Source organism: Vipera berus (genome assembly GCF_964194415.1).
Source record: "Vipera berus genome assembly, chromosome: 1".
NCBI classification, from domain to species: domain Eukaryota; kingdom Metazoa; phylum Chordata; class Lepidosauria; order Squamata; family Viperidae; genus Vipera; species Vipera berus.
In genome coordinates, this window is record NC_138202.1 from 196,080,734 (window position 1) to 196,108,733 (window position 28,000).

General features: G+C 40.0%; 1 protein-coding gene across 1 annotated transcript in view; it reads right to left on the reverse strand.

Annotated features, from left to right (window-relative positions):
- Nucleotides 1-28,000, reverse strand: part of WDPCP (WD repeat containing planar cell polarity effector) — a 130,969-nt gene that overhangs the window by 97,426 nt on the left and 5,543 nt on the right. The window contains exons 6-7 of the mRNA XM_081314249.1: nucleotides 21,936-22,050; nucleotides 6,292-6,425 (exon numbers count right to left, since the gene is read on the reverse strand). Coding sequence (XP_081170375.1) covers nucleotides 6,292-6,425; nucleotides 21,936-22,050 — 249 coding nt within the window. The remainder of the gene's footprint in view (nucleotides 1-6,291; nucleotides 6,426-21,935; nucleotides 22,051-28,000) is intronic.

Here is a 28,000-nt window from a genome sequence, read left to right on the forward strand (position 1 = left end):
ACTCACATCATATGTTTGTTCTTTTGATAACACATCTTTGTACATCTTACTAAATTTTAACATGAACAGAGATGTATAATTCATTCTTCCTGTTAGAGGTAATTTAAGATGAAAAATAATAAAGATATATATGATAAATCTAGACCATTCTGATGACACTGACTTCACTGAATCATTACAACACCTGGATTTTATTATGAATAGAGTGAACAATGTTTTATATCAGTGGTGGTGAACCTATGGCACGCATGCCAGAGGGGGCACTCAGAGCCCTCTCTGTTGGCACACGCGCAGCCCCGCCCAGCACAAAGGAGGCGAAGTGGCCAACTAGCAAGCTCGAGTAGAGATGGTAGAGCAGAGGTCAGCAACCATTGTCAATTAGTGGACTGGAAGAAAAGGGAGGGGGAAGTATTTTATATGTGTGCGTGCGCGCACAAGGCCGCGAGCATGCACACGCTGCAAATGGGACGGGGCTAGTGCCTGCGTGATACTCACTAGCCCTGCCCCGTTCTTGTGTGGTGCAGTGCCTTGCAGCACAGTGGCCAATTTTTGCGCCCCTGGTTTTTGCATGCCAGAGGCGGCACTGCCTCCCCCACCCGAGGGCACCATAATGCTGATTCGCCCCTGGCACTTTGCAATAAATAAGTGGGTTTTGTGTTGCGGTTTGGGCACTCAGTCTCTAAAAGGTTCGCCATCACTGTTTTATATTATCTAGGTTAATTTTTTGTTATTAAAAGTTCAGATATTTTCAATAAGAGAAAATATTTCATTTTTTCTATCTTAAATCACCTACTGTTCAGATTTACTGGGTGCCTTCTTACTATCACTTTTCTAAGCAAACAGCTCCAAGGAGAGACGCTGTGTCTCTTTTTTTCATTTTTATCCTTTTGTGCACTTTTTCAGCTCTATGTTATTTTCTTTAGTTGTAGTTGCTAAGAATACACACTCCTTTACAAACAGAATTACATCATCTATTTGTATAAAGTCATTACAGTTCTTGCATTTTAATTTTCAGTTCTTTTCACAATGATAATCAGCACTGAATGTGCCATTGTGATGGGATCACAATCTGAGAGGCAGTATGATATGTTGGGTAATGTTCTTCATGATCAAGATACAGTAGACTGTTTCCTTGCATATCAGAAATAAAGAAAATAGTCTGCAAGTGAATTATTTTTGGAAGGTGGGTGTGCTTATACTCCTTGTTTGCATTAGAGTAGAATCAAGTTAATTATCTGGCTAGAGCGTAGGATTTTGAATTGATTGGGAGTTAGGCTGACAAGTTATGCTTTCTGGCAAGGATGAAAACAAAGAGTTCTAATCAGTGCAATGTAGAATGGCAAGTTATTATAAAAAATCAATATGCAAGCTGGTGTCTGAATAGTTCCTACCCCAACATTAATGCATATAAGCATACACACTGAGCACCAGTTGCAGAGGGGAGGTTCATATATATGCCTGTTCACAAGAACAACTTCATGGGACTAATAATCTAGCATCACACCCATGTCATTTGCATTCTCCCAGGGAGAGGTATGGAAGCCTAAATTCCTTTTCTTTTCCCCTGAAGGCAAATCCTTTTTTGAAAAAAAATGCCTACAGTTTAGTGATTGCCTTCTTGCTGTTTGTGCTCTGGGGCTTTATTTTATTGCTGATTTAATTGGTGCTGGTTGCCTTGGATAATGTTACTGTATAGGGTTGTGTTTTTTTTTGTTATGCACTACTTTGTTAAATAAATTGTAACTAAATGTTTAAAAATTAATTTTTATATTTCAGAATACCTATCACAAAGGCTAATCACACCTACAATTTTAGTTATTTAAAAACAATGTCTTAATGTGCATGAACTGTTTTCCAATGTTCTTAGACAAAGCATATGTAAAATTATATGCATGCATACAGAATCATTATAATCAACAACAAAAAATTGTACTCCTATAGTTAATACAATCCACCATAAAACAGCAATTGTTTAGAACTACAGCACTAATATAAATACAAATTCTTTTTCAGTTATAAATGTTAGACTAATTAAAGTATTAGAAATAGTATTATAATTAAACTTTAAATATTTTAAATTGTGATAGTGATTCTCATTTAATCTTTTTCTTGAATATTGATGTTTTTCTGTTTTCTTAAAAGTTCATGAAAGCTATGTTTTTGGCCCAAATGAGGGAATAATTAAACACATGCAAGATAGATTTGGAAAACAAATTAAATTAAGTTATTCCAAAACTGCTTTGCAAGGATGTTAAGTATATATAGATTTTGATAATGGTTACCAAAAGCCCAAATTTAACAAACACACAAAGGTGTGCATCACTCTGAAGTAAACAACATATCAGCTCAGTTCCTTGTGAACAGTGAACTGTCTCAAATCCATGTTACAGAGGTTGGATCAATCTTGCAAACACAACTCAGTATTGAAAAGAGGCCTTCAAATGAAGCAGCCTGGAAAATATATTAGATGTCCATTCTAGCAGAGAGCATTCCCAACAAACTCTATAATATAATCTGGCAAGACATTTAGTGTAATTCACTAAAACTAGCCTTGTAGATACAAAATCTATTAAACAGAAAAATAACAAAAAAGCAACAGGACAAAAATAATACTACTAACAAAACATTTTCTCATGTTTGTTATCTAATAATATTCTAGCAGTGATAGGGGATGAAAAGCAGCTATCTTCATACTTACAATGTAGTGGAGACTAGTCTTTTACTAATCTCCATTTTTCATTTTGAAAACAAACAAAATAAATACCTTTCTTATTTCATTTGAAGAATTTCTTCTATCATATATATATATATGTGTGTGTGTGTGTGTGTGCGTGCATGTGTATATATGTATATGTATATATATATATGTGTGTGTGTGTGTGTGTGTATATGTATGTATATATATATATATATATATATATATATATATATATATATATATATATATATATATATATATATATATATATATATATATATATATATATATATATATATATTTTCGTAGATTCTCGCGGGTGTCTGTATGTGTAGGTCTAGAGTCTCGGGTTTCTTCCCGCGTTCCTTTCATCTTCAGAAAGTTGTGGCGACGTTTCGACGAAATCCCATCCGTCATCATCAGGCCGGAGTGTTCCTCCTGCTGCTTTCAGGAGCAATGCGTGGTCTGTCTGTTCCTTTCCTTCCAACTGCCGGTGGGGCTGTGTTCCGACTGGGTGGAGGCGTGGCTGCTTTCTGATTGGGTGGGGGTGTCCTCCGACTGGGTGGAGGCGTGGTTGTCTTCTGATTGAGTGGAGGCGTGGCTGTCTTCTGATTGGGTGGATGTGTGGTTGTCTTCCGATTGGTTGGAGGCGTGGCTGTCTTCTGATTGGGTGGGGTGTGTTCTGAATGGGTGGGGTTTTTTGTTGTGTCGTAATATCCTGAGTGTTGTGATTTGGTGTCCTGAGGAGTGGGCTGTGTAGTGGCCTCCAGAGCTTTGGTTTGGCTCCGAGTTCGAGGACCTGCTATGTATCTCTGGTGTGGGTCAGTCAGGTTCGTGTGTGCGTTCTTCTGCTTGGGTGATAGCACTTTTGCTTGACTTGTTCTGTCTTCTGTGTGGGAGAGTTTTTGTTCTGGGTGTGGATGAGTCTTGCTGGGGCTGGTGGCATTTGGGGTTGTTTGTTGGTTTTTTAAATCCTTGTTTGCTGAAATTCGTTTGTCTATCAATGCTGCTATCACCCAAGCAGAAGAACGCACACACGAACCTGACTGACCCACACCAGAGATACATAGCAGGTCCTCGAACTCGGAGCCAAACCAAAGCTCTGGAGGCCACTACACAGCCCACTCCTCAGGACACCAAATCACAACACTCAGGATATTACGACACAACAAAAAACCCCACCCATTCAGAACACACCCCACCCAATCAGAAGACAGCCACGCCTCCAACCAATCGGAAGACAACCACACATCCACCCAATCAGAAGACAGCCACGCCTCCACTCAATCAGAAGACAACCACGCCTCCACCCAGTCGGAGGACACCCCCACCCAATCAGAAAGCAGCCACGCCTCCACCCAGTCGGAACACAGCCCCACCGGCAGTTGGAAGGAAAGGAACAGACAGACCACGCATTGCTCCTGAAAGCAGCAGGAGGAACACTCCGGCCTGATGATGACGGATGGGATTTCGTCGAAACGTCGTCACAACTTTCTGAAGATGAAAGGAACGCGGGAAGAAACCCGAGACTCTAGACCTACATATATATATATATATATATATATATATATATATATATATATATATATATATATATATATATATATGTATGTATGTATGTTAAATGTTTGTTAAGCATTCAGAATATACTTGCTTAGTCCCAGACACGGGACAAATCTTATTTCCTGTTTCAGCCTAGCCCAAGGCCATCTACAGGCAGTAGCCACAGCAGCGGCAGCTCATATTTCTGTAAATTTTTTGGCTTGCTAACAAAGAATAAAGGGAGACCGATATGATCATTTCAAACTTATTTGTTCTCATCAGTCAGCCATATATATATGTTAAGTGTTTGTTAAGTATTTAGAATACCTTGCTAGGCCCCAAACATGGGCAAATCTTATTTCCTGTTTCAGCCTAACCCAAGGCCATCAACAGGCTGTAGTCACACAGTGACAGCTCATATTTGTGTAAATTTTTTGGAATATACATATACATATATATATATATATATATATATGTGTGTGTGTGTGTGTGTGTGTGTGTGTGTGTGTGTGTGTGTGTGTGTCAAATACTTGTTAACTATTTAGATTACCTTGCTAGGCCCCAAACATGGGGCAAATCTTTATTTCCTGTTTCAGCCTATCTTGAAGGCCATCGAACAGGCAGTAGTCACACCAGACAGCTCATATATTTATATAAATTACTAACAAAGAATTAAGGGAGACTGAAATGCATTTCAAACTTATTAGTTTTCATCAGTCAGCCATACCCTTCTGAGATTCGAACCTGGGCTGATTGCACATTAGGCAGTTGTTTTTACCTCTTGAGCCACAGGATCTCTCTCGCTTTGTTAGCTTCTGCAAGGGGAGATATGTGTCAAATACTTGTTAACTATTTAGATTTGCCCCATGTTTGGGGCCTAGCAAGGTAATCTAAATAGTTAACAAGTATTTGACACATATCTCCCCTTGCAGAAGCTAACAAGCGAGAGAGATCCTGTGGCTCAAGAGGTAAAAACAACTGCCTAATGTGCAATCAGCCCAGGTTCGAATCTCAGAAGGGTATGGCTGACTGATGAAAACTAATAAGTTTGAAATGCATTTCAGTCTCCCTTAATTCTCGGGACATCACGTCGAGTGCATCACTGGGTTGGTTCGGGGTGGAAAGAAAAAGTTGGGTATCATCAGCGTACTGATGATACCCCACCCCGAAACCACGAATGAGCTCGCCCAGCGGTTTCATATAGATGTTGAACAGGAGGGGAGAGAGGACCGACCCCTGAGGGACTCCGCAAATGAGAGATCTCGGGGCGGACCTCTGCCCTCCCGTCAACACCGACTGCGAGCGGCCCAGGAGGTAGGAGGAGAACCACCGCAAAACAGTGCCTCCCAATCCCAACCCCCTGAGACGCCGCAGTAGGATACCATGGTCGATGGTATCGAAAGCCGCTGAGAGATCTAAAAGGACTAGGACAGAGGAACATCCCCTGTCCCGAGCCCGCCAGAGATCATTCACCAGTGCAACCAATGCCGTCTCCGTGCTGTACCCGGGCCTGAAACCCGATTGGTACGGGTCAAGATAATCAGTTTCCTCCTACATTGTTGCATACTGGTTAATGCTCCATGATTTTCTTCCTTCAGCACGATCCAGACATACAGTAGAATCTGAATATAAGAGATTCTTTATCACTGATACATCAGTGGCCTCTTTGTCATATATTTTCAACTTTAAGCACAATCTGGCCTAAGTTTGTCTACAGTTTACCTTTGGCAACCATATCTAAAACCTTATAGTATAAGTCAGAGGTAGGCAACCGCTGACTCAGGAATTCTGGGAGTTGAAGTCCATGAGTCATAAAAGAGCCGAGGTTGCCTGCACCTGGTATAGGTAAACTGAAATGTCTGTTTGCCTGTCTGCCTACCTGCCTGCTTACCTATCTTTCTTGACAGTTATATCAGTCCATATGAAATTCAATTAAGCATCCCTGAAAAGTTTTATCTATACTTTATACTAAGTCCCTATTTTTTTTCTTAACATTCATTTCTCCAGTTATGATACAATTATGATACTTGCAAAACCATTAAAGGCTATACCTTAAAATCGAAGTCTGAGAGTTTTTCCAGTCTTTTGTTTACATCCGGAGAATTTGCTTTTTTTGAGGATTGAATGAAACAGAGTTTGCTTTGTTCCCAAAATGAAAAGATCATGAAAGTGTCAGTAAGCACAGCTGGAAGAAAAAACAATAACATTTTAATACCTATCACTAACAACCAAATAAATTGCTGAAATATCCACTGGAATATTGGAAGATAAAAACTTATTTTCAGCATTATGCATGATTTGTATGATGTACTGATAAGCGTTTCTCCTACTGTGTCTTTTTGAAAATGGTAAGTAAAGCCTAGGAAGCAGAGGTAATAAAATTGAATAAATTATGATATAAATATTTTAAAGATATAGTATTTTACAATCTCTCTTTTATTGGTTCTTTTCCTTTAAATTATTTTCAGATAATAATCTCTTCTACAGATGAGTGAAAATATTGTGGATATGCTGGAGTGAAGTACTTTAAAAGTATCAAATGAGAGGGTAGTTATTACTGTGGCTTAACAGATTTCTTGTAGTTGTTATGCTTTAAGAAAGACAAATGGGTGGTAAGTGTTTGTTTGGTACAACCATTTTTAAAAAATTCTTAAATGAAAGCATACATAAAAATGAATGAAACCAATTAGCTCTACAGGCACCTAAGGTTTATAAAACTACCAATACACTGTTTTTGGGGGGTGAGGAGAGGATGGTGATGACACTATAGTATCAGCTACTCCTGCACTGTGGCTTACAAACATACAATAAAGACATCTACCATAAGAAAAAAAGAATTAAAGGGGGAAATAATTAAAAAATTACTTCAAAGAGCTCATAAAACCAGAACTGAAAATAACCCTCCCCAAACAAATTAACATTTAAAAATAAAAGCTCTGCTTTCTTAATTTATGTTAATTTTTTAGTAACTTTTAGCTATCTTGTCACACAATTAGCTAGCAGTGCTATGTTTTGTACTATGTTAGGAGAAGGAGGAGTAAAAACTAACAACAGATTCCAGATAACCTTTTGGAATGCCTCAAAAGAAGTGAATTATTTATTTATTTAGTTTATGGCATATCATATATGGATTAGCAATATACCGTATATACTTGAGTATAAGCCGAATTTTTCAGCCCACTTTTTGGGCTGAAAAATTCCACTTCGGCTTATACTCCAGTCAACAAAAAAACTTACCGAGGACTTGTGCGCGGCCGAGGCTTTGGTGCTTCCGGGATCGCCCGCACCTCTCCCAAGCCACCGCCGTCCGAGACCTGCCGAAGTTTGGGGAGGTTTGGGGAGGTGCGCGCGCACCTCCCCAAACTCCGCGCCTTGCCTGCCTGCTTCTTTCCGCAGCGGAAAGAAGCAGGCAGGCAGGGCGCGGAGGAACGGAGACTTGCCGACGTTTGGGGAGGTTTGGGCGCCTCCCCAAACCTCGGCAGGTCTCCGTTCCTCCGCGCAGACCTGCCGACGTTTGGGGAGGTTTGGGCGCCTCCCCAAACCTCCCCAAACCTCGGCAGGTCTCCGTTCCTCCTGCCGACCTTTGGGGAGGTTTGGGCGCCTCCCCAAACCTCCCCAAACCTCGGCAGGTCTCCGTTCCTCCTGCCGACCTTTGGGGAGGTTTGGGCGCCTCCCCAAACCTCCCCAAACCTCGGCAGGTCTCCGTTCCTCCTGCCGACCTTTGGGGAGGTTTGGGCGCCTCCCCAAACCTCGGCAGGTCTCCGTTCCTCCGCGCAGACCTGCCGACGTTTGGGGAGGTTTGGGCGCCTCCCCAAACCTCCCCAAACCTCGGCAGATCTCCGTTCTTCCTGCCGACCTTTGGGGAGGTTTGGGCGCCTCCCCAAACCTCCCCAAACCTCGGCAGGTCTCCGTTCCTGTTTGGGGAGGTTTGGGCGCCTCCCCAAACCTCCCCAAACCTCGGCAGGTCTCCGTTCCTCCGCGCAGACCTGCCGACGTTTGGGGAGGTTTGGGCGCCTCCCCAAACCTCCCCAAACCTCGGCAGGTCTCCGTTCCTGTTTGGGGAGGTTTGGGCGCCTCCCCAAACCTCGGCAGGTCTCCGTTCCTCCGCGCAGACCTGCCGACCTTTGGGGAGGTTTGGGCGCCTCCCCAAACGTCCCCAAACCTCGGCAGGTCTCCGTTCCTGTTTGGGGAGGTTTGGGCGCCTCCCCAAACCTCCCCAAACCTCGGCAGGTCTCCGTTCCTCCGCGCAGACCTGCCGACGTTTGGGGAGGTTTGGGCGCCTCCCCAAACCTCCCCAAACCTCGGCAGGTCTCCGTTCCTGTTTGGGGAGGTTTGGGCGCCTCCCCAAACGTCCCCAAACCTCGGCAGGTCTCCGTTCCTGTTTGGGGAGGTTTGGGCGCCTCCCCAAACCTCCCCAAACCTCGGCAGGTCTCCGTTCCTCCGCGCAGACCTGCCGACCTTTGGGGAGGTTTGGGCGCCTCCCCAAACCTCCCCAAACCTCGGCAGGTCTCCGTTCCTGTTTGGGGAGGTTTGGGCGCCTCCCCAAACCTCCCCAAACCTCGGCAGGTCTCCGTTCCTCCGCGCAGACCTGCCGACCTTTGGGGAGGTTTGGGCGCCTCCCCAAACGTCCCCAAACCTCGGCAGGTCTCCGTTCCTGTTTGGGGAGGTTTGGGCGCCTCCCCAAACCTCCCCAAACCTCGGCAGGTCTCCGTTCCTCCGCGCAGACCTGCCGACCTTTGGGGAGGTTTGGGCGCCTCCCCAAACGTCCCCAAACCTCGGCAGGTCTCCGTTCCTGTTTGGGGAGGTTTGGGCGCCTCCCCAAACCTCCCCAAACCTCGGCAGGTCTCCGTTCCTCCGCGCAGACCTGCCGACGTTTGGGGAGGTTTGGGCGCCTCCCCAAACCTCGGCAGGTCTCCGTTCCTGTTTGGGGAGGTTTGGGCGCCTCCCCAAACCTCCCCAAACCTCGGCAGGTCTCCGTTCCTCCGCGCAGACCTGCCGACCTTTGGGGAGGTTTGGGCGCCTCCCCAAACGTCCCCAAACCTCGGCAGGTCTCCGTTCCTGTTTGGGGAGGTTTGGGCGCCTCCCCAAACCTCCCCAAACCTCGGCAGGTCTCCGTTCCTCCGCGCAGACCTGCCGACCTTTGGGGAGGTTTGGGCGCCTCCCCAAACGTCCCCAAACCTCGGCAGGTCTCCGTTCCTGTTTGGGGAGGTTTGGGCGCCTCCCCAAACCTCGGCAGGTCTCCGTTCCTCCGCGCAGACCTGCCAACCTTTGGGGAGGTTTGGGCGCCTCCCCAAACGTCCCCAAACCTCGGCAGGTCTCCGTTCCTGTTTGGGGAGGTTTGGGCGCCTCCCCAAACCTCGGCAGGTCTCCGTTCCTCCGCGCAGACCTGCCGACGTTTGGGGAGGTTTGGGCGCCTCCCCAAACCTCCCCAAACCTCGGCAGGTCTCCGTTCCTGTTTGGGGAGGTTTGGGCGCCTCCCCAAACCTCCCCAAACCTCGGCAGGTCTCCGTTCCTCCGCGCAGACCTGCCGACCTTTGGGGAGGTTTGGGCGCCTCCCCAAACCTCCCCAAACCTCGGCAGGTCTCCGTTCTTCCTGCCGACCTTTGGGGAGGTTTGGGCGCCTCCCCAAACCTCCCCAAACGTCGGCAGGTCTGCGCGGAGGAACGGAGACCTGCCGAGGTTTGGGGAGGTTTGGGGAGGCGCCCAAACCTCCCCAAAGGTCGGCAGGAGGAACGGAGACCTGCCGAGGTTTGGGGAGGCGCCCAAACCTCCCCAAAGGTCGGCAGGAGGAACGGAGACCTGCCGAGGTTTGGGGAGGTTTGGGGAGGCGCCCAAACCTCCCCAAAGGTCGGCAGGAGGAACGGAGACCTGCCGAGGTTTGGGGAGGTTTGGGGAGGCGCCCAAACCTCCCCAAAGGTCGGCAGGAGGAACGGAGACCTGCCGAGGTTTGGGGAGGTTTGGGGAGGCGCCCAAACCTCCCCAAAGGTCGGCAGGTCTGCGCGGAGGAACGGAGACCTGCAGAGGTTTGGGGAGGTTTGGGGAGGCGCCCAAACCTCCCCAAAGGTCGGCAGGAGGAACGGAGACCTGCCGAGGTTTGGGGAGGCGCCCAAACCTCCCCAAAGGTCGGCAGGAGGAACGGAGACCTGCCGAGGTTTGGGGAGGCGCCCAAACCTCCCCAAAGGTCGGCAGGAGGAACGGAGACCTGCCGAGGTTTGGGGAGGCGCCCAAACCTCCCCAAAGGTCGGCAGGAGGAACGGAGACCTGCCGAGGTTTGGGGAGGCGCCCAAACCTCCCCAAAGGTCGGCAGGAGGAACGGAGACCTGCCGAGGTTTGGGGAGGCGCCCAAACCTCCCCAAAGGTCGGCAGGTCTGCGCGGAGGAACGGAGACCTGCAGAGGTTTGGGGAGGCGCCCAAACCTCCCCAAAGGTCGGCAGGAGGAACGGAGACCTGCCGACGTTTGGGGAGGTTTGGGGAGGCGCCCAAACCTCCCCAAAGGTCGGCAGGAGGAACGGAGACCTGCCGACGAGCCGCGGCCACACAGGGTATTCCTGTGTATTCAGGCTTGCAAAATGGCGGATCGAGCCTCTGCTGGCGGCAGAGGCTTGCAGAACGGCGGATCGGCTTATACTCGAGTCAATAACTTTTTCCAGTTTTTGGGGGTGAAATTGGGGGTCTCGGCTTATACTCGAGTCGGCTTATACTCAAGTATATACGGTATAAACATTTCACATAGATTAGTAAAACACAATAAAATATAAATGTTAAAAAGACCTATGTTCAAATAGCACTGTCTACTAGGCCATCTAACCACTGAACTGCAGCATTTTAATACACTCGCTTATAATCCTCATAGTCAGAGTCATTGAGTCTGGCATCTAACCTACTAGTATGGCAGCTGATAAGCCATATAGAGGCACAGTATTCTGCTGCAAAAGAAGTAAAAATTGAATATCTACTCCTGACTGCATCCCAATAAACATGGAATAAAACAATAAATTTGAGCAACTCACCCCAAAAGGAGCTCGTGTGGAATAACCACAATAAGAACTCTTTACGTGTCCAAAATATGCAGCTTAATATTTTAGGAAGACATGATTCCTGTAAAAGTTTAGCAAGTGAAGATACTCAGAACTTACTTCTGTATTGCAGAGACACTTTTGAATTTTCAAATATTAAAAACAACAACAACAACAGAATCTTGCAGGAGTTTCTGTTCTACTTTCCAGCCTCTTATACCTCATTGAGTCATGTAGGAGTCAAGAGTCAGTTTGAATCTCTTCTTAACATTATCTTCCTTTCCAGGGCTTAAGGAATGCTTGTGCCCTTGTTTCTGAAATGGCTCTTGAAGGAACTTCAAGACCATCTCCATGTCTTTCTATACCACAGGTGTCAAACTTGCCGCATCACCTGACACATTGTATCGTGACTTCTGCATTGCCAGAGCTGGGTGGGTGCGGCCTCCGTATGATGCAACCGACCCACGGGCCAGCAGTTTGACATCCCTGCTCTACACCAACTCAACATGTTTATCAGCTCCTAAATGGCTCCTCTGGCTGTCAAATTAGCCTTGGTGGAGCAGTGGGCTAATGCCTCCTTAAGTAACACCAGCTGCCTGCAATTAGTGCAGGTTCGCATCCCACCAGGCTCAAGGTTGACTCAGCCTTCCATCCTTCCGAGGTAGGTAAAATGAGGACCCAGATTGTTGGGGGCAATTAAGCTGACTTTGTAATAATGCCGCTTGAGGGGGGGGGCGAAAGCCCTAATAAGCAGGCATATACATAGAATGAAGGCTACTGCTAAGCTTGTAAGCCGCCCTGAGTCTTCGGAGAAGGGTGGGATATAAATGGAATTAAAAAAAAAGATTGCTAAAGTGGCTTGACTATTAGTTAGAAGAGATCTAATCAGCTAATTTCCAAAAACCCACCATTCAACTTCCAATTAATTTTGATGTTCTTCACAAGATATCATTTATTTGCCCCTCCTTCTTCAAATATTTTAAATATCCCTCTCTATCACAATCAAGAGTCTAATACAGCAACTATTTTATTTCCTTGAGTCAGCTCCTTTGTATCCAAATATTAGTGACTGATACAGAAGTGATTAAGAAATGGCTCCACAGATTTTTTTGGTAGCTACAGAACTATAACTTTATTCCAAATTCCAGATATCCGACAAATGCTACTTCCACATCTAACCAAGTTGTGTGCATATGATTTATGTCTCAAGCCCCTCTGCCTATAGAAAGCCCAAAGGCAATGCCATCATAATTAACAAAGAAGTAAAGCTATGTCTAATTCCAAGCAGCCTTGAAAAGAGACAGCCAACGTCCTTAAGTCTTTAACTCTGGCATTGACAAACACCCTTTTCAAAAGAAGCGTTAGTTACAAGCTCCTTACCTTCTGGCTAAAACATCTAACTGTTACTTGCCAAATTGATTTGAAACAAGCCTTGTCACTATTATACTATGATGTAGTATTAAATCTATTTCAATGTCTAGTTCCCAAACTTGGAAGCCTGAAAAGCCAACAATCCTATCTTGCAAATATCAGAACAACTGCAACTCACTGAAGATAATTTCATCCTGATTCCTCTCTCTTTAGCCCCACTCTCCAACTGCTATCAAAGTAGTTGATATCACTGTGAACTGAAATATGTGAGAATTCCACTTTAAAGCAGTTCTTAAAGGCCTGCAACAGCAATGAAAGCACTACAAATATTTACTGCGTTGATCGTCCACCAAACTGAGTTATATCCACCAAATTGAGTTATATCCCAGGCCTATAAGAATATGTTCACTCCTTAGCAACAAGCCCTAAACCTTAATCTGAGCTTTAGGATCCATGAGGTCAATCCAGTCCCAAGAGATTTAGCTTCATCTGCTTCTATCACAGTGCCCATTTTGAGACAATCATGAAGGTAATTCTTGCTGAGTGACTTTGGGGTACTCCAGAAGATGTGTGGTTCAGTTCATGGAATATAATAGGCTAATCTTCTAAGAAAACCCATGCTTTTATTGCTTGTTTAAAAAAAATAACACTGCTTTTTTGCTGTTCCCTTTACTTGTCTTCTGTAATTATATCATATACATTCTTTGTTCAATTGGAAAATGGTAACTTTGTTGGGCTGGGGACAGTCTCTTATAGAACTCCCAGTTGGGTTCTCTACTGCTGGACTGCCTATATGCTCTTACTGATTTTTTTTAACATATCTCAATAGTGGAGTTAATCATAATCGTAACAATTTCAATGAAAAAAAAATACAGCAGAGCTAACTTTTGACCAGTCAGCTTATTAAACATTATAAATGAATTGTATGGCTTTAATGAGAAACTTACAGAATATAAGGGGACCTGCTAGCTGAAGGGCAAGTTGGGTTTAGAGCTGGATAATCAACAATAGATCAATGTATCATTTTACATAATCTGGCAGAGAAATACTCTAACTTCCCCCTGATGGCAGCTTCTAACTTGGTCTCCAGAGAGAGGCTATGATAAAAAATAGTAGCCACATTCAAAGGTTGTTGACTACTTCAGCACATCAGGGGCCCACTTGGGAATATCTATATGAGAATCCAATGTGCTGCTGTAGTAGGTCTCTCTGCAGCAACCCTCACTAAACAGAATCAAATATTCTAAAGGAAATCAAACAGTATCTTTATTCTCCTATTTAATTTTTACACTGATTTCACAGTATTGGCATTTTTCAAAAATAAATTTCAACCTCCTATGTTAACTGATATCCATCTTTTTTATTGATGGATATCAATATGTTCTTTCCATATTCAGTGGGATTTTGACAGGTGCTAGCAACATATTACCATGATGAAAAAGTCAAAATTTTAAAAACTAAAATAGTTATTTTTAATAAATGGCATGCTGACCATAACCAGGAAATTAATGGCATTCCAGTTGAGATTCAGTTTTTTAAACTTTATTTCATCTAATATTGCTTGGAAGCAACACAACCCGTGAAATTATATCTTGTGCTCCAAAATTTTCCAATACAATGATTAACTTCCTAGTTTTTATGCTAATAATTTCATTTCTGTAAGCAGTCAAATTAAAAAATGTTGAGCTTCCTGCTGTATGAAGTACAACTTTGCACAATTTGTAGAAGGATGCCCACATTTAGCATTTGTCACTGATACTAATATCCTAATTTCTTACTTCATTTTATTATTGTATTATCTTATTTTCCATTTAGGAACTTTCACTACAAATTAATTAGCTAAGTAAATCTCAGTACACTGGAAGCATTACAATTAATGTTTTTATTTAAAATATGAAATTGTTTTAACAGCAATATCTTAGTTGAAGCCTCTATGGTAGTGGTTTGGAGTTTATTTTTTTTTTTTATTGAAAAGTTTTAAAATACAGTTTTCCCTTAAGAAACCCCCCTTCCCCCTCCCTGCTCCCCCCCTACCTCCCCCCAACCTCCCTCCCTCCCCCCCTCCCTCCACCCTCCCCCCCCCCGACTTCCCAGAGCTAAATACAAGGTATATACATATAAAAAGGCAACCATAAACAACCATATACTAACAACTATAAGTTCTAAAATCCATCACTCTCTAGCTTATATAGGATAAGACACACCTTAACAATATTAAATATATATAAAAAACTAGAATAAAAAAAAAACAGAAAAAAAAACGAAAGAAGACTTATTCAAATGCTACATAAAACTTCTTAACCCTATACTTGTTCTGGATAAACTCAATCCATTTTCTCCATTCCATAATATAGCGTTCTTGCGAATGATCTTTCAAATAAGCCGAAATCTTCGCCATCTCTGCCAGGTCGGAAACCTTTAAAGTCCACTCTTCTATGGTTGGCAGTTCCTCTTTCTTCCAATATTGGCCTATCAAAAGTCTTGCCCTCGTAATTAAGTTCAACATCAGCTTGGTGTCCACAACTGTAGCGTCTGCAATTATTCCCAACAAAAAAAGTTGCGGACAAAACTTTATCCTCTGTTTAAAAATCTTCTGCATATTCCACCAGACTTTTATCCAAAAAGCCTTAACCTTCTTACATGTCCACCATATGTGGAAATACGTTGCATCTTCATCACCACACCTCCAACACTTAGGCTGATAATTCGGATACATACTTGCAAGCTTTTTAGGATCTAGATGCCATCTATAAAACATTTTGTAAAAGTTCTCTCTTAAATTTTGAGCTTGAGTAAATTTTACGTTCCTCACCCAAATCTTTTCCCACATGTCCATTGTAATAACTTCCTGGATATTTTGGGCCCATTTTATCATACAATCCTTAACAAGCTCTGTTTCCGAGTCAATCTCTATCAATGCAAGATATATCCGTTTAATATGTGCTGACCCCTGATTTCTAATCTGCTTTATCAAATTTCCATCAATCATTGTAAATCCATTTTTCTGGTCTTCTTTCCACCTGGCCTGTAATTGAATATATTGAAACCAAGATTGAACAACCTTCTCTTCTCGCAAGAGGCTATATGATTTCAAACACCAAACATTCCTTTCCAGGCTTAAAATTTCCTTGTACGTAGTCACATCATGTTTGAAACCAGCATGTATATTTTCTATTGCGTGTTTTGGAATTGCCCACAATGGTATCTTGCTGCTTAGCTTATGTCTATACTTCTTCCAGACTCTCAGCAATGCCTGTCTTAAAATATGCATCCTAAACACAGTATCTACCTTCTTATCATACAACAAATATGCATGCCAGCCAAACAACAAATCATGGCCCTCAAGATTTAATAACCTCAATTGCGTCAAATTAATCCAATCACTTATTCCTACTAATGCAGCAGCTTCATAATATAATTTAAGATTAGGCAATTTAAGACCACCTCTCTCACGAGTATCCTGCATAATCTTAAGTTTAACTCGTGGCTTTTTCCCTGCCCACACAAATTTATTGATACCTCGCTGCCATTCCTCCAGATTAGAATCTTTCTTAAGAATCGGTATCATTTGAAACAAAAATAAAAATTTGGGCAGGACATTCATTTTCACTGCTGCAATCCGTCCCAACAAAGACAATTGCAATTTTTGCCAACTCTCCAATTCCCTTTGAATTTTCCCCCATAGTTTTTCATAATTATTTTTATATAGCTTTGTATTAGAGGGCGACAAAATCACCCCCAGATATTTAACCCTTTTAACAATCTCAAGTCCAGTTAATCCTTCTAAGAGAGCCTTCTGTGAAGCTGTCATATTTCTAGCCAAAATTTTAGTTTTCTGTGTATTTACTTTAAATCCAGAAACCTTCCCATATTGTGTTATTATCTCCATCAGGTCCACAACAGAGTTCTCTGGCTGGGTCACTGTAACAACCAGATCATCTGCAAATGCTCTCAATCTATAGTCCTGATCTCCAACTTGTATCCCTTTAATTTTTTCCGAGTTCCGAATCTTAACCAATAGTATCTCTAATGTTAACACAAATAACAAGGGTGATAACGGACACCCTTGCCTTGTGCCCTTCTCAATATTACATGCTACTGTCAGGCTATTATTAACTATGATTCGGGCAGTTTGTTTTTGATATAATGCCCTAATCGGCTGTAAAAAATTTTCCCCAAAATCCATTTTATCTAAAACTTTCAACAAAAATTGCCAATTCAATTGATCAAAGGCCTTTTCAGCATCTAAAAAAATTAGCGCTGCAGAGATCTGGTTGTGCCTTTCCAAAAACTCTAACACATCAACTATATGTGTCACATTATTTTTCATTTGCCTGCCACTAATAAACCCCGTTTGATCCCCATGAATCACCTGTTGCAGAACCCTCATCAGTCTATTAGCCAAAACCTTAGCAAATATCTTATAATCTGTATTTAAAAGCGATATCGGTCTGTAATTTTTAACTAAAGTAGCATCCTGGTCTTCCTTCGGAATCAAAGAGATAAAAGCTGTTCTCCAAGACGGAGGCACCTTTCCCCCCCTCTGGATTGTCTGGAACAGTTCCTTTAGCGGTTTTATCATCTCTAATTGTAAGTTTTTATAATAGGCCGCAGTCAAGCCATCCGTGCCTGGTGCTTTATCCACCTTCAGTTCCTTAATAGCTATAAAAATTTCTTCTTCTGTAATCAGTTGATTAATCCCCTCTTTTTGTACTTGCGTAAGAACCGGGATGCTAGCCTTCTCCAAATACTGGTTTGGAGTTTATTGTATATGGTTTTGATATTCACCACAGCAGCCTTTATAGGTTTCTTACTCTGTCTTGAGGTTATTGTGGATTATGTTTTAATATGTTATAGCTATATAGATTTAAAGTAAAACAATAAATCTTCAGTACCATTTTTTTAGCATTCAAACTGAATGTTTCAGACCTCCAGTAATAATTAAAATTATTCACTTAAATGCAGATCTTTGTTAATAAGTGTCTAGATGTACAATAATGTGAAGTATAGACAACTATCAGTTAAAATATCATTTTAAAAGTATAATTTCTGTGAATACTAAATTTATTAAATTACCACTCTCTCATTTTTATTTAAATCCTGAATAAAATAACTATTGAAGTATTTGCCTATTCATATCACTTTTTTTTACAGAATAAGGCAGTGAGTTGTCATTGCCTTTTTTGGGGATTCAAATTTGCACTATATTGGCATTTTCTGGTGGTCTCCCATAAAAATCGCAACCAGGACCAACTCTGCTTAGATTTGGGAGGATTGGACGAAGTCAGCTATATATTTAAATCCTTCCAAATCTGTAGAACTGAAACAATAGTTTTCTCCCCCCTGTAAGACTATTGTTTCCTTAAGGGGGAATTTTTCATTTTATGTAATTATGTGAATTCTCCCTCTCTACCCAGTTCCCTTTTTTCAGATGAAAATATTTTAAGTGGCTTCAGGTGGAATAAAGGATACATGGTAGGATAGAAAAGATGGGCAAGGAATCCTTTTCTTTTCAGCCATTTGTCTATTCAAAATGCCCTCCACACCTGCATTTCTCTAACAAACAATAGAAATGGTGACCTTTCTTTTAACCGCCATGGGAAAAAGAACAGTTGGGGAGGGGGTAAAACTACGTCCTTAATCTTAAGCCACTGGCTATGTGATTAAAAGTCCTTACAGCTGAGGGAGAAGGCATACAGAGCTATCTGTATCATGTAGTTTTGCCTTTCATGTGATTATTGAAAATGGTGAATGGATTTAGAAATTAGTTTGAAGTGATATCTCATATATAAATTAACAGTGTCTGAGTCTTTTTACTGCTATTTTATTTTGTTTTGATATACATAAGCAATTGACTAACAAAATATTATATCATTTTCTTCTATGAGTAGTTGCTTATTCAATCATTAGTGGTTTCTCATTTCCCTTAGTTTCTCCAATATCTCTGCATTATATAATAATGCATGGTAAAAATCTAAAAAAAGTAGGCAGTGTAAATTAGGAGGAACAGTTAAAAGTAAATGATAACTGATATTTTTATTATACAAGTGGTTTCAAGACATAGTGTTGTTTATTCTAGAAATAGTAAAAAAGAGGCTTCCGTGTATGGAATTGAATTTATCTGAATCAACTCAGTTCAATCCCTTACCATTGACTTTCACTGGGATATTAACAGTAAAACATTCACCTCAATAAACCGAGAATACCTTTTCCTCAGTAAAACATTTGTAGAGTTATATTGGAGAGAAAGTTTGTGAGAATTGAAAACTTGGAACAAATTAATCCAAGACTTCTGCAAATTTTAGGTGATCAAATTAGTATTTTAACATATATTCCTGTGCTTGCAATTTGAAATTCCCAAGCCAATTAGGTTGTGCAAGTGTGCACTTTTCCTCATGTAGCATCCAAAACTGGAATCCTCTGAAAAATACATCACAACAGAAAAGCTCTCTGATTTTTAGTCAAAATGGTATTGTTGTCAGACAGCGATCAATATTCTGACATCCCATGTAGTATTTATATAGTGATATCCTTTTAATTATTTTAACTGAAGCTGGGAGAATTAGAAACAAGTAGATTATTTCCTGTTCTAAACATCTGAAAGAACTCATTCATTGTTTGTTTGGGTAGTGCCCAAGTTAAGCTCCACCACCATCTTTCCCTATTATGGCAATAATTTCATCAATAATTTCAGAATGACAGAATGACAGAGCTGGAAGGTCTTCTAATCCTTAGAGGTCTTCTAGTCCAACTCTCTGTACAAGCAGCAGAGCCTATGTCATTCTGGACAAATGCCTGTCCAATATCTTCTTTAAAAAATTATAGTCGTGACAACTTTCTTTAAAAAGTTGTCATGACTATATCTGGAAGATGGATATTAAAGCCATTAAAGATTGGGGCTCTGCAAATCTTCTAAAGGTTGTGGATTTTTTTGGAAAGATCCAAAATGAAGCACCTCTTCAAATTGTGAAAAGCTCACATAACTGTTTCAGAAGCTGCTCCTGGCTGCCGCCACATGTGTGAGGATGCACTTCTTTGAAAGGATTTATGCAACATTATTAGTGATACCAACGAGGTTGAGGACACAATGATTAAATTAGAAGATGGTAAGAAGTTGGAACTGATTTTCTGAAAAATGGAAACAAAATAAATCTTGGTTTGGTTGACATAATTTACATTTGATTAGAATGCAAAAAAAAAAACAAGCAGCAAAAGGCCAACCAATTCTTTTTATACAGCCTTAACCTTGTGAACTCTCAAGCTTCCTCCTTCCATTATATATTCAAGATGGACAGTGTTTAATATTTATTTGTTATGTATATGTAGGGGGGTGGGTCTATGCATATGTTGTATATAGTATGTTTAGGTGTGTGCCATGTATGTGTTTCACTTTGAGAGCAGGCAACTAAATTTCATTTTTGATGTGTGCCGTTGTGCCCACAGTAAAAAAAAAGATAATAAAGGTTATCTTATCTTATCGTATCTCATCATATTGTATCGTATCTTCCAGGAGATTATCAGCTAAATATTGAAAGAGTTTCACATTATGGCTTCTCCAATTGGTACACTTTTTTCCTGCTTCTCATCAGTGTGTACATAACAACTATCATCCTTGAAATTGGATCTTAAAACAACGAAAGTAAAGCTCTATTCAATAACATCCATATTGCTAGTCAGTACATGAGGATGAAACCCCTGACAGAGCTTGCAGAAGTGAGTCTATTAGAAATTAAAAAGAATAGACTGTGCCCATGTATTCTGCAGTTCTCAAAATTTGCTGTCAAAACTAACATATTCCAAAGGCATGACCTATGAAGCATTGCATTATATGTATCCAAGATTACACTAAGAAAGTCCAACAATGTAGTAAAAAAAATAATAAATTAGAAGATAGCTCGCAGAAGTCATTTTATACTCATGAAAATATCTCCTTAAGTTCCTGCTTAGGTTGCTTTAGGGAAAAATCAGTTAAGTTAACATGTTCTACTGTATTGCTTACTTATGTGCATGCTTCTAGGTTTTTCCTCCCTCTAATTTCTAAGTCCTAATTAAGCAACTGAATTTTTTTGCCTGTGTTTTTCTTTTAATTTCCTCTCTTTGCTTTTATTTCTTTTTTTTTAATGTTCACCTTAGTTTAAGATCCATACATTTTAGCAGACTAATTTGGAGAATTTGATCCTTAGATTCCAATTTGTTCCTCTAACTGTTCTGCTCACAGTGCATTTATTTAGGGCTGCCAAGGTTCTGATATTAGATTTTGAATTAATGTTCAATTAACTTTTAACTCAAAACAGATAGGATCTAGCAAATATTTGTTTGGACAGAAAAAAAAATACTTTAATATGGTTGCGTGTAAACTTTCAAACAGGTTCTAACTATATTGGCTTGCTTTAGTTTTAAAAGATTTATTTAATCTCTCAGTCATATTATTATTATTATTATTATGGTATGCCCTATCCTTGATTAAATTTATATCATAGTATATATCAGAAATTTAATCTGACTTTAGAATGTCTTCCTTGCAGGCATAAGATTTCTCTATATGTAGATATTATGCTTTATATCAATGCCAAACATAATTTCTAATCTCATTTCATTAATATGTAAGATTGGTATCCTATTTGGTTATTCAAAAAATCGATGTCATTGCTTCTTGCTGAAAAAAAAATGTTAGACATTTTGGAGAAATCAGTTAAAGCTCTTTTAAGAAATTAATGGAAGGTGATGAGGATGATACTAACTCTGGAATTATGCCCTTAAGTGTTCTGACCTAATACAATAGTGGAAGTTTGTGTTAAAAGCTAAAGTTCACTTTAAACATCTTCATGTAACTTATTTTTTAAAAATCACATTTTGTGAGTCATATTGTCAACAGATCACAAATGGAAAAGAGTCATTGCTCTTTACTAGAAAACTTACTTTTAATGTGGAAGGACTTAAATTCAAACTATGTTATTTATTTAACAGATGTCAGATAATATGGCTGAACATACTCTATGACCAAGCCTGATCAAAATATAATCCACTCAAACAGGAAAAGTTACTTGTGCTAAAACTTTAATGCTTTGGGGGGAAATTACATGCTAACCTGAGGGTTTTTTAAAAAATGAATATAATAGCTGATAAAAATAATGGTTTTTTCCTAAAGTGGTTTTGTCCTGAGGGTAGTAACTGTAGAATTTTATGCAATTACTTCCAATGTTTTCAAGTCCCCAGTGGTAATAATTGGTCTACCTGTTGACATACCATTTCTCCACTTCAGCTTCTAAATGCAGGCAGCTGAACTGCATGCATATAGGTATAATTACCATCAGCGATAGTGTTAGAGATGAACTTTCCCATCAGGGTTCTGTCAATCAAGACTTGTTCCACCTGTGGTCCAGAAAGGCTTAGAGATACCAGTATACCTGAGGGGAAGAGAAGCTGAAACCAAAGAGACAGGAAAAAATAAAAGTTATTAACAGAGATTGTAAGTTTCATACTAAATTTATATTTTAAAGGTCATATAATAATTCAACTGCTGAAATGTGTCAAATTAAAAGATTTTTAATAATCAAAGAGACGAAAGCAGAAGCAAAGGAATTATGATATAAACATGTGTCAAATGCTACTGAATGAGGTACTTCCCATAATATGCATACACAACAATAGAAGTGTGTCATTTAAGTTTGAAATCTTTCCCCAGGTGGCTGCCTGATGAAAATGCAACTGAGTAATAAAAAGGCACCATAGATTCAAGGCAGTATGACCAAACCATTCAATAACTTGTATCTATGTATTCCAAACTAAAGGTGATAGTAGCAATGCCAAGACGACAACAGCACCAGGTAAAAAAATATGTCTTTTAAAAAACTGAAAATAAGATTGGGATGAAAATGAATACTGAAGCAATTGTTACAAAGTATGAAACACATAGGTAGTTCTTGTCTAACAACACTGTCATTTAGTGATGGGAGTGAAAAAAGCCACAAAGCATGACTGCATAATAAACAATGGCGGTTCCGGCAAACCCAACTGTCATCATTAATCACGGACTGACTGGATTGTTAAGCAAAGACCTCATGTGACCATGAATTTTGTCTTCCTGCCAGCTTCTCCATTTACTTTGCTTGCCAGCAGGGAAATTTGCAAATTACAGTCATAGGACTATGGGGCGCTGCACAGGCCATAAGTACAAAGTCCAGTCGTAACAACCATTCATTCAGGGATGCTGTAAATTTGACCGGTCGCTGAACAGGTGGTTATTAAACAAGGACGACCTGAACTTACTTCCTATACAATATACAGTTCGTCAAATGTTTCTATCTGCCAGAACTTTCAGAATGCTTCAAACTACCCAAACCAATTTGATGTAGTGATTAAGATGCTGCCTAGAAACCAGGAGTTCTAGTCCTGCCTTAAGCATAAAAGTCAAGCTGGGTAACTTTGGGCCAATTACTTTCTCTAAGCCCATCTCACAGGGTTGTTTGCGTGGGAAAGATTTATTTAATAAATTTCGATGCTGCCTATCTCCCTTTAGAAAACATAAAAAGATAAATAGAAAAGCAATAAAAAATGTAAAAATATACAAAAAACCAAAACCAACGAGATCAACAGAGGAAAAGTATTATGTATGTTCATTGCCCTGAGTTACTTATAAAATAATAATATCATTTACAAACAGTAGATTTGTTTTTGTAGTGTAACATCTAAGCACTGATGAAAGGACTGTAAATTTGCCCTAGATTACTGACCTGTCTAGGGATACTTAACAAATAATGGATTTAAAACTAACCATAAATACCTTGTTTAAATAGTTTACAGAAAAAACAGAACATAATTTAAATAAGCCTTGCTCAGATTTGGGTAAAGGGAGATTTTATAATCACAGAATCAAATGTATATTTTTACAGTGTTGCTCTTAGTTGCGAAGTCATGTCCGACCCATCACGACCCCATGGACAACGTTCCTCCAGGCTTTCCTGTCCTCTACCATCTTCTGGAGTCCATTTAATCTCACGCCTACTGCTTCAGTGACTCCATCCAGCCACCTCATTCTCTGTCGTCCCCTTCTTCTCTTGCCCTCAATCTTTTCCAGCATTAGGCTCTTCTCCAGTGAGTCCTTCCTTCTCATTAGGTGGCCAAAGTATTTGAGTTTTAGCTTCAGGATCTGACCTTCTAAAGAGCAGTCAGGGTTGATCTCCTCTAGGACTGACCGGTTTGATCACCTTGCAGTCCAAGGGACTCGCAGGAGTCTTCTCCAGCACCATAGTTCATATTTTTACATACATACATTATATCAAACCACAGCTTAACTATGATCATTATCAACTGTTAAGATATATGTAGTACAGGGATGAGTAAATTGCCCTTTCTCTGCATGGAACCAAAGGGTCTTTTTCATGACCCTCAGTATCTCTTCTAACCTATAGAATGACATAAGTAATAACACCTGAGATTTGGATGGTCCAACCTTGCAGGCCTTTTGAAAAGACGTGACTTTTTCATCAAGCTTGGACTGGGTATAGGTTGGATTTTATTCTGTACATGAAATATTGATTTTAGCTTTTTAAATAATTGTGATTATTTTACTGTTTGCCACCCTTAATCACATGTCAACTAAGTTGCCACATAAAACTATATAAAGAATAAATAAATTTGGAGAAAAACTCACACATCTTAAAATAGGCATAACATAATTTAAAAATCTCAAAACCTTCCAAAACTGCCAGCCAAATTTAGTTTCGTTATACATTTGATGAAATTCCATACATTTTGCAATCTTTGATTTCCTGCAAAATAATTAAATATGCTATTTTGGTTATCAAAAAATTATCCATCTCTGATTGGGCAAATACTTGTAGTTACCAAGTAAAATAGTTCATACAAAGTATAAAGACTATGGTTCACTAGTTTAAAGCAAATGCTATTTAAATCTCTGAAAACACCTAGGTAAAGCAGATTTTGTTTGTAAAATATAAACTGTATTAGAATCACCACCATCTTCAGTCTAGTAAAACTATCTTCAGGTAATCATCTAGATAGTTACTGAAATTCCCCAAGTGATGGCAAATGTCCTTTAAGGTTTTGTCCTAGTAAAAACATTAGACACAGTTAGATTCATACAGCTTTTATTGCAAGATCTCAGCACTTCAGTTTATTCTTATATTGCAGTTGGATTAGATAAAATCTCAATTGATTCTGAAATAGATAATATGATTTTGTATCTTAATAGTATTTTGGAAGTATTTTTAATTGCCCTTCCCTCACCAAAAAAATGAAAGTATCTGAAGAATAACAAAACTCTCCAGAAGCTGTAGAGATTACTGTATGGAATATATATACAAGTAATATATATATAAAATCTATCTATAGTATTCCTTGTTGAGGCTTCCTCAAGAAATAAATGAATAATCTATTTAGATTGCCAAGTCTCCATGAATACCATCTATAACAAATACATTGACATTTGTTGGCATAAGCAATCTATCATTGCACATCAATAACCAAGTTCAGATACCTTCCAAGTAAAAATACTAATCACAAGAGTATATTCTTTTCAATGTGCTTTTCAACTCAAAATTTTAAATACCAGCTAAATTTTCCTATGAATTCCTTATATTAGTGGCTGCTATCTCAGTGCAGTGTCAACAGTCTATATAATATTAGATAGTCACAACTGTATGTATGTGTTTTGAGAAACAACAGACAAAAACACTTTAGCTTTATTATCTGATACTTCTTTTGAATAGCCAATAGTCAAAGTGAGTGGAACAATGATATTACAATTTTATGCAGGTTGTGCAAGGGCTGGATTTTCAGGGGTTGATTTGCTAGCTTTTGAAAAAGGTGTATGAAGCCTTTCTAAATATATCTCAATTTTTCTGATACTGAGATGCAAAACGAGAGGGGGAAAAACGGAGAAAAATATCTAAAAATTGGTTACATTTCAAGTCCTGCATTCATACCCTTAGCCCCTTTGGCTGACCTATTTTCCAGGAGCCACCCATCCCACCAAATTTACATCTTCAATCATTACAGCAGCATTATCCTCTTCCACCACCCGAGCTGAGAACATCCTAAAAAATGGACCATAAGGGAAAATTATCCATGCTGTTTAAAAGGAAAACAAAGTTTTTAATGAAAGAGGAAAACAAGAGAAAAGAGGCTGCTATCTCAAAACCACAATCACCACAGGTGACGTAAGATGATGAATGGAACACGCAGATACATGCAAGCAGGTTTGGTAGCCTACATGAAGTTTCTAGATTACTTGCCACAATAGTAGTTGGATGCTAGAATTTACTGATGTTTGAGAGATTTGTTGGAAAGCTCTAGGTAATACTGTATCCAAACCTCCATGACATATGCTGGCCTGCCTTTGTTTGACTTGCCACCAATTTTTTTCATAATTTTATGAGGTAAATTTCTAATATAAATGTATTTTTACAAGGGAAATCTTAGAAGACTGGATTTTGTACAACTGTACCCAAAACAGGGTTTGAATAACAGGGGTGTCAAACTCAATTTCATTGAGGGCCACATCAGCATTGTGGTTGCCCTCAGGGGGCCGGGTGGGTATAGCCAGGGTGGGCATGGCCTACTGGGTGGGCGTGGCTAGAGTGCGTATGGCCTACTGGATGGGGATGGCCAGCTCTACATCATTCGCATCAAGGGTGCCTATGGGGGCCTGGGCAGGAGTGGGACAGATCTGAGGGACTCTGGCAGAAGCAGGGTCCCTGGGCCAAGGCCAAGGCAGTGGGGGCCGTTCCCTCACTGTTTCCAGGATGGCTTCGTGGGCCACATGAAACCACTTCGCGGGCCGCATCTGGCCCCCGGGCCTTGTGTTTGACATGTCTGGAATAGGCAATATAATGAAGCCTAATTCATCAGAACCTTCTCCAGGTGATAGGAAATTGCTATGTAATGAGCAAGGATACTCATTTGCATGTGATTCTATACTCAGCTCAGTTCCTTCCCATCTAAGACCCTAGAATCCCAACCATATCAGACAATTTAAATGGCTCCAAGGAGAAATCTACTGTTAATTGATCTCCATAGAGGATTACTTTTATTTTTTCTTTCTTCAGATCAGTTATCTCACCATAAGAGAACACAATCTCTTATGCCATGGCTACAAATAAACATACAGGTAGTCCTTGTTTTAATATCTAAGGGGTTCTAATGACTTCCTGTTGCAGTGGTCACATGATTGCAATTTGGATGCCAGCCAACTACCTCCAATGAAAACGCTGCAGGATCCTGTGCTAATGTAATCAGTATTTGTAATGTTCACTGCCAACTTCTGGCAAGCAAAGTCAATGGGGAAGCCAAGAAGAGATCACAAATGGCGATGATGTGACCACAGAATACTGTGACCATGTGAGATTTGCCTACAACAATGGCAACTGGAACTGCTGGAATTGCTGTGGTAAGTTGGCATGCTCACATGACACTGTACTTTATGACAGCATCACTTAGCGACAGAGTTCCCAGTTCTAATTACTGGTAAGTAAGAAATACCTATAAAGGCTTTACTAACTTTTGGAAAGTCGACCAGATCACTTCTATCTATGTGACACTATAAGATTGGTGAAGCAGGATTTCCTTTTTATATATCATGCTGATTTAATTCATAGGGAAGCCTATAATATATGTTTATTAATTACAGTTTCAGAATGCTTCCTACCAATTTTTTGACGATAGAAATCAGGCTCAATGTACCTTAATTTTTTGTTCTATGTAAAAAAACAGTCTGATAAAAAAATAATCATCTGGTTGCTTTTCAATTCTTTAGTAAAGAGGCACATTACTTCAGTCTAAATTAGTTTTAGATTGCTCCCTAACAAAACCTAGAAGTACATATGCTTTTAAAAGTACAATCCTGCATTTGTTTATGGAGAAATATATCTCACTGATCTCAGTTATGTTTATTCTCAAGTAACTATGCATTGCAGTATAATGCATCATTATCAGATATCAAAACTTTGCCTTTGAAGTTAACAGCTAAGGGTATTCAAATTACAATATATGGCAAGACAAAATATTATCCAGCTCAATAAAGTTATCATTATAAAGTATAGCTTTAATTACAAGAAAATTAAATGCTTACACCAATACTATGACTATTAGTCAATATATATTAATAAAATTCAATGTATTAAGTCATACAAGTATATGCCTGTTAAAAATATCAAGAATAAAAAGGTAGTAGTAGTTTTTAACATATTTCAGGAAAAAAACCTGTTGATTAGACTGCTGGATCACACTTTATGATGCCAACCTGTTCCCACTTTTTCCATGCCGCTAACAAGATGTGAGCAGATGTTTTCTTTATATATTATGTGAATATTTACATAGGTACAAAATACACCTTCTGGGGAGTTTGGAAGTG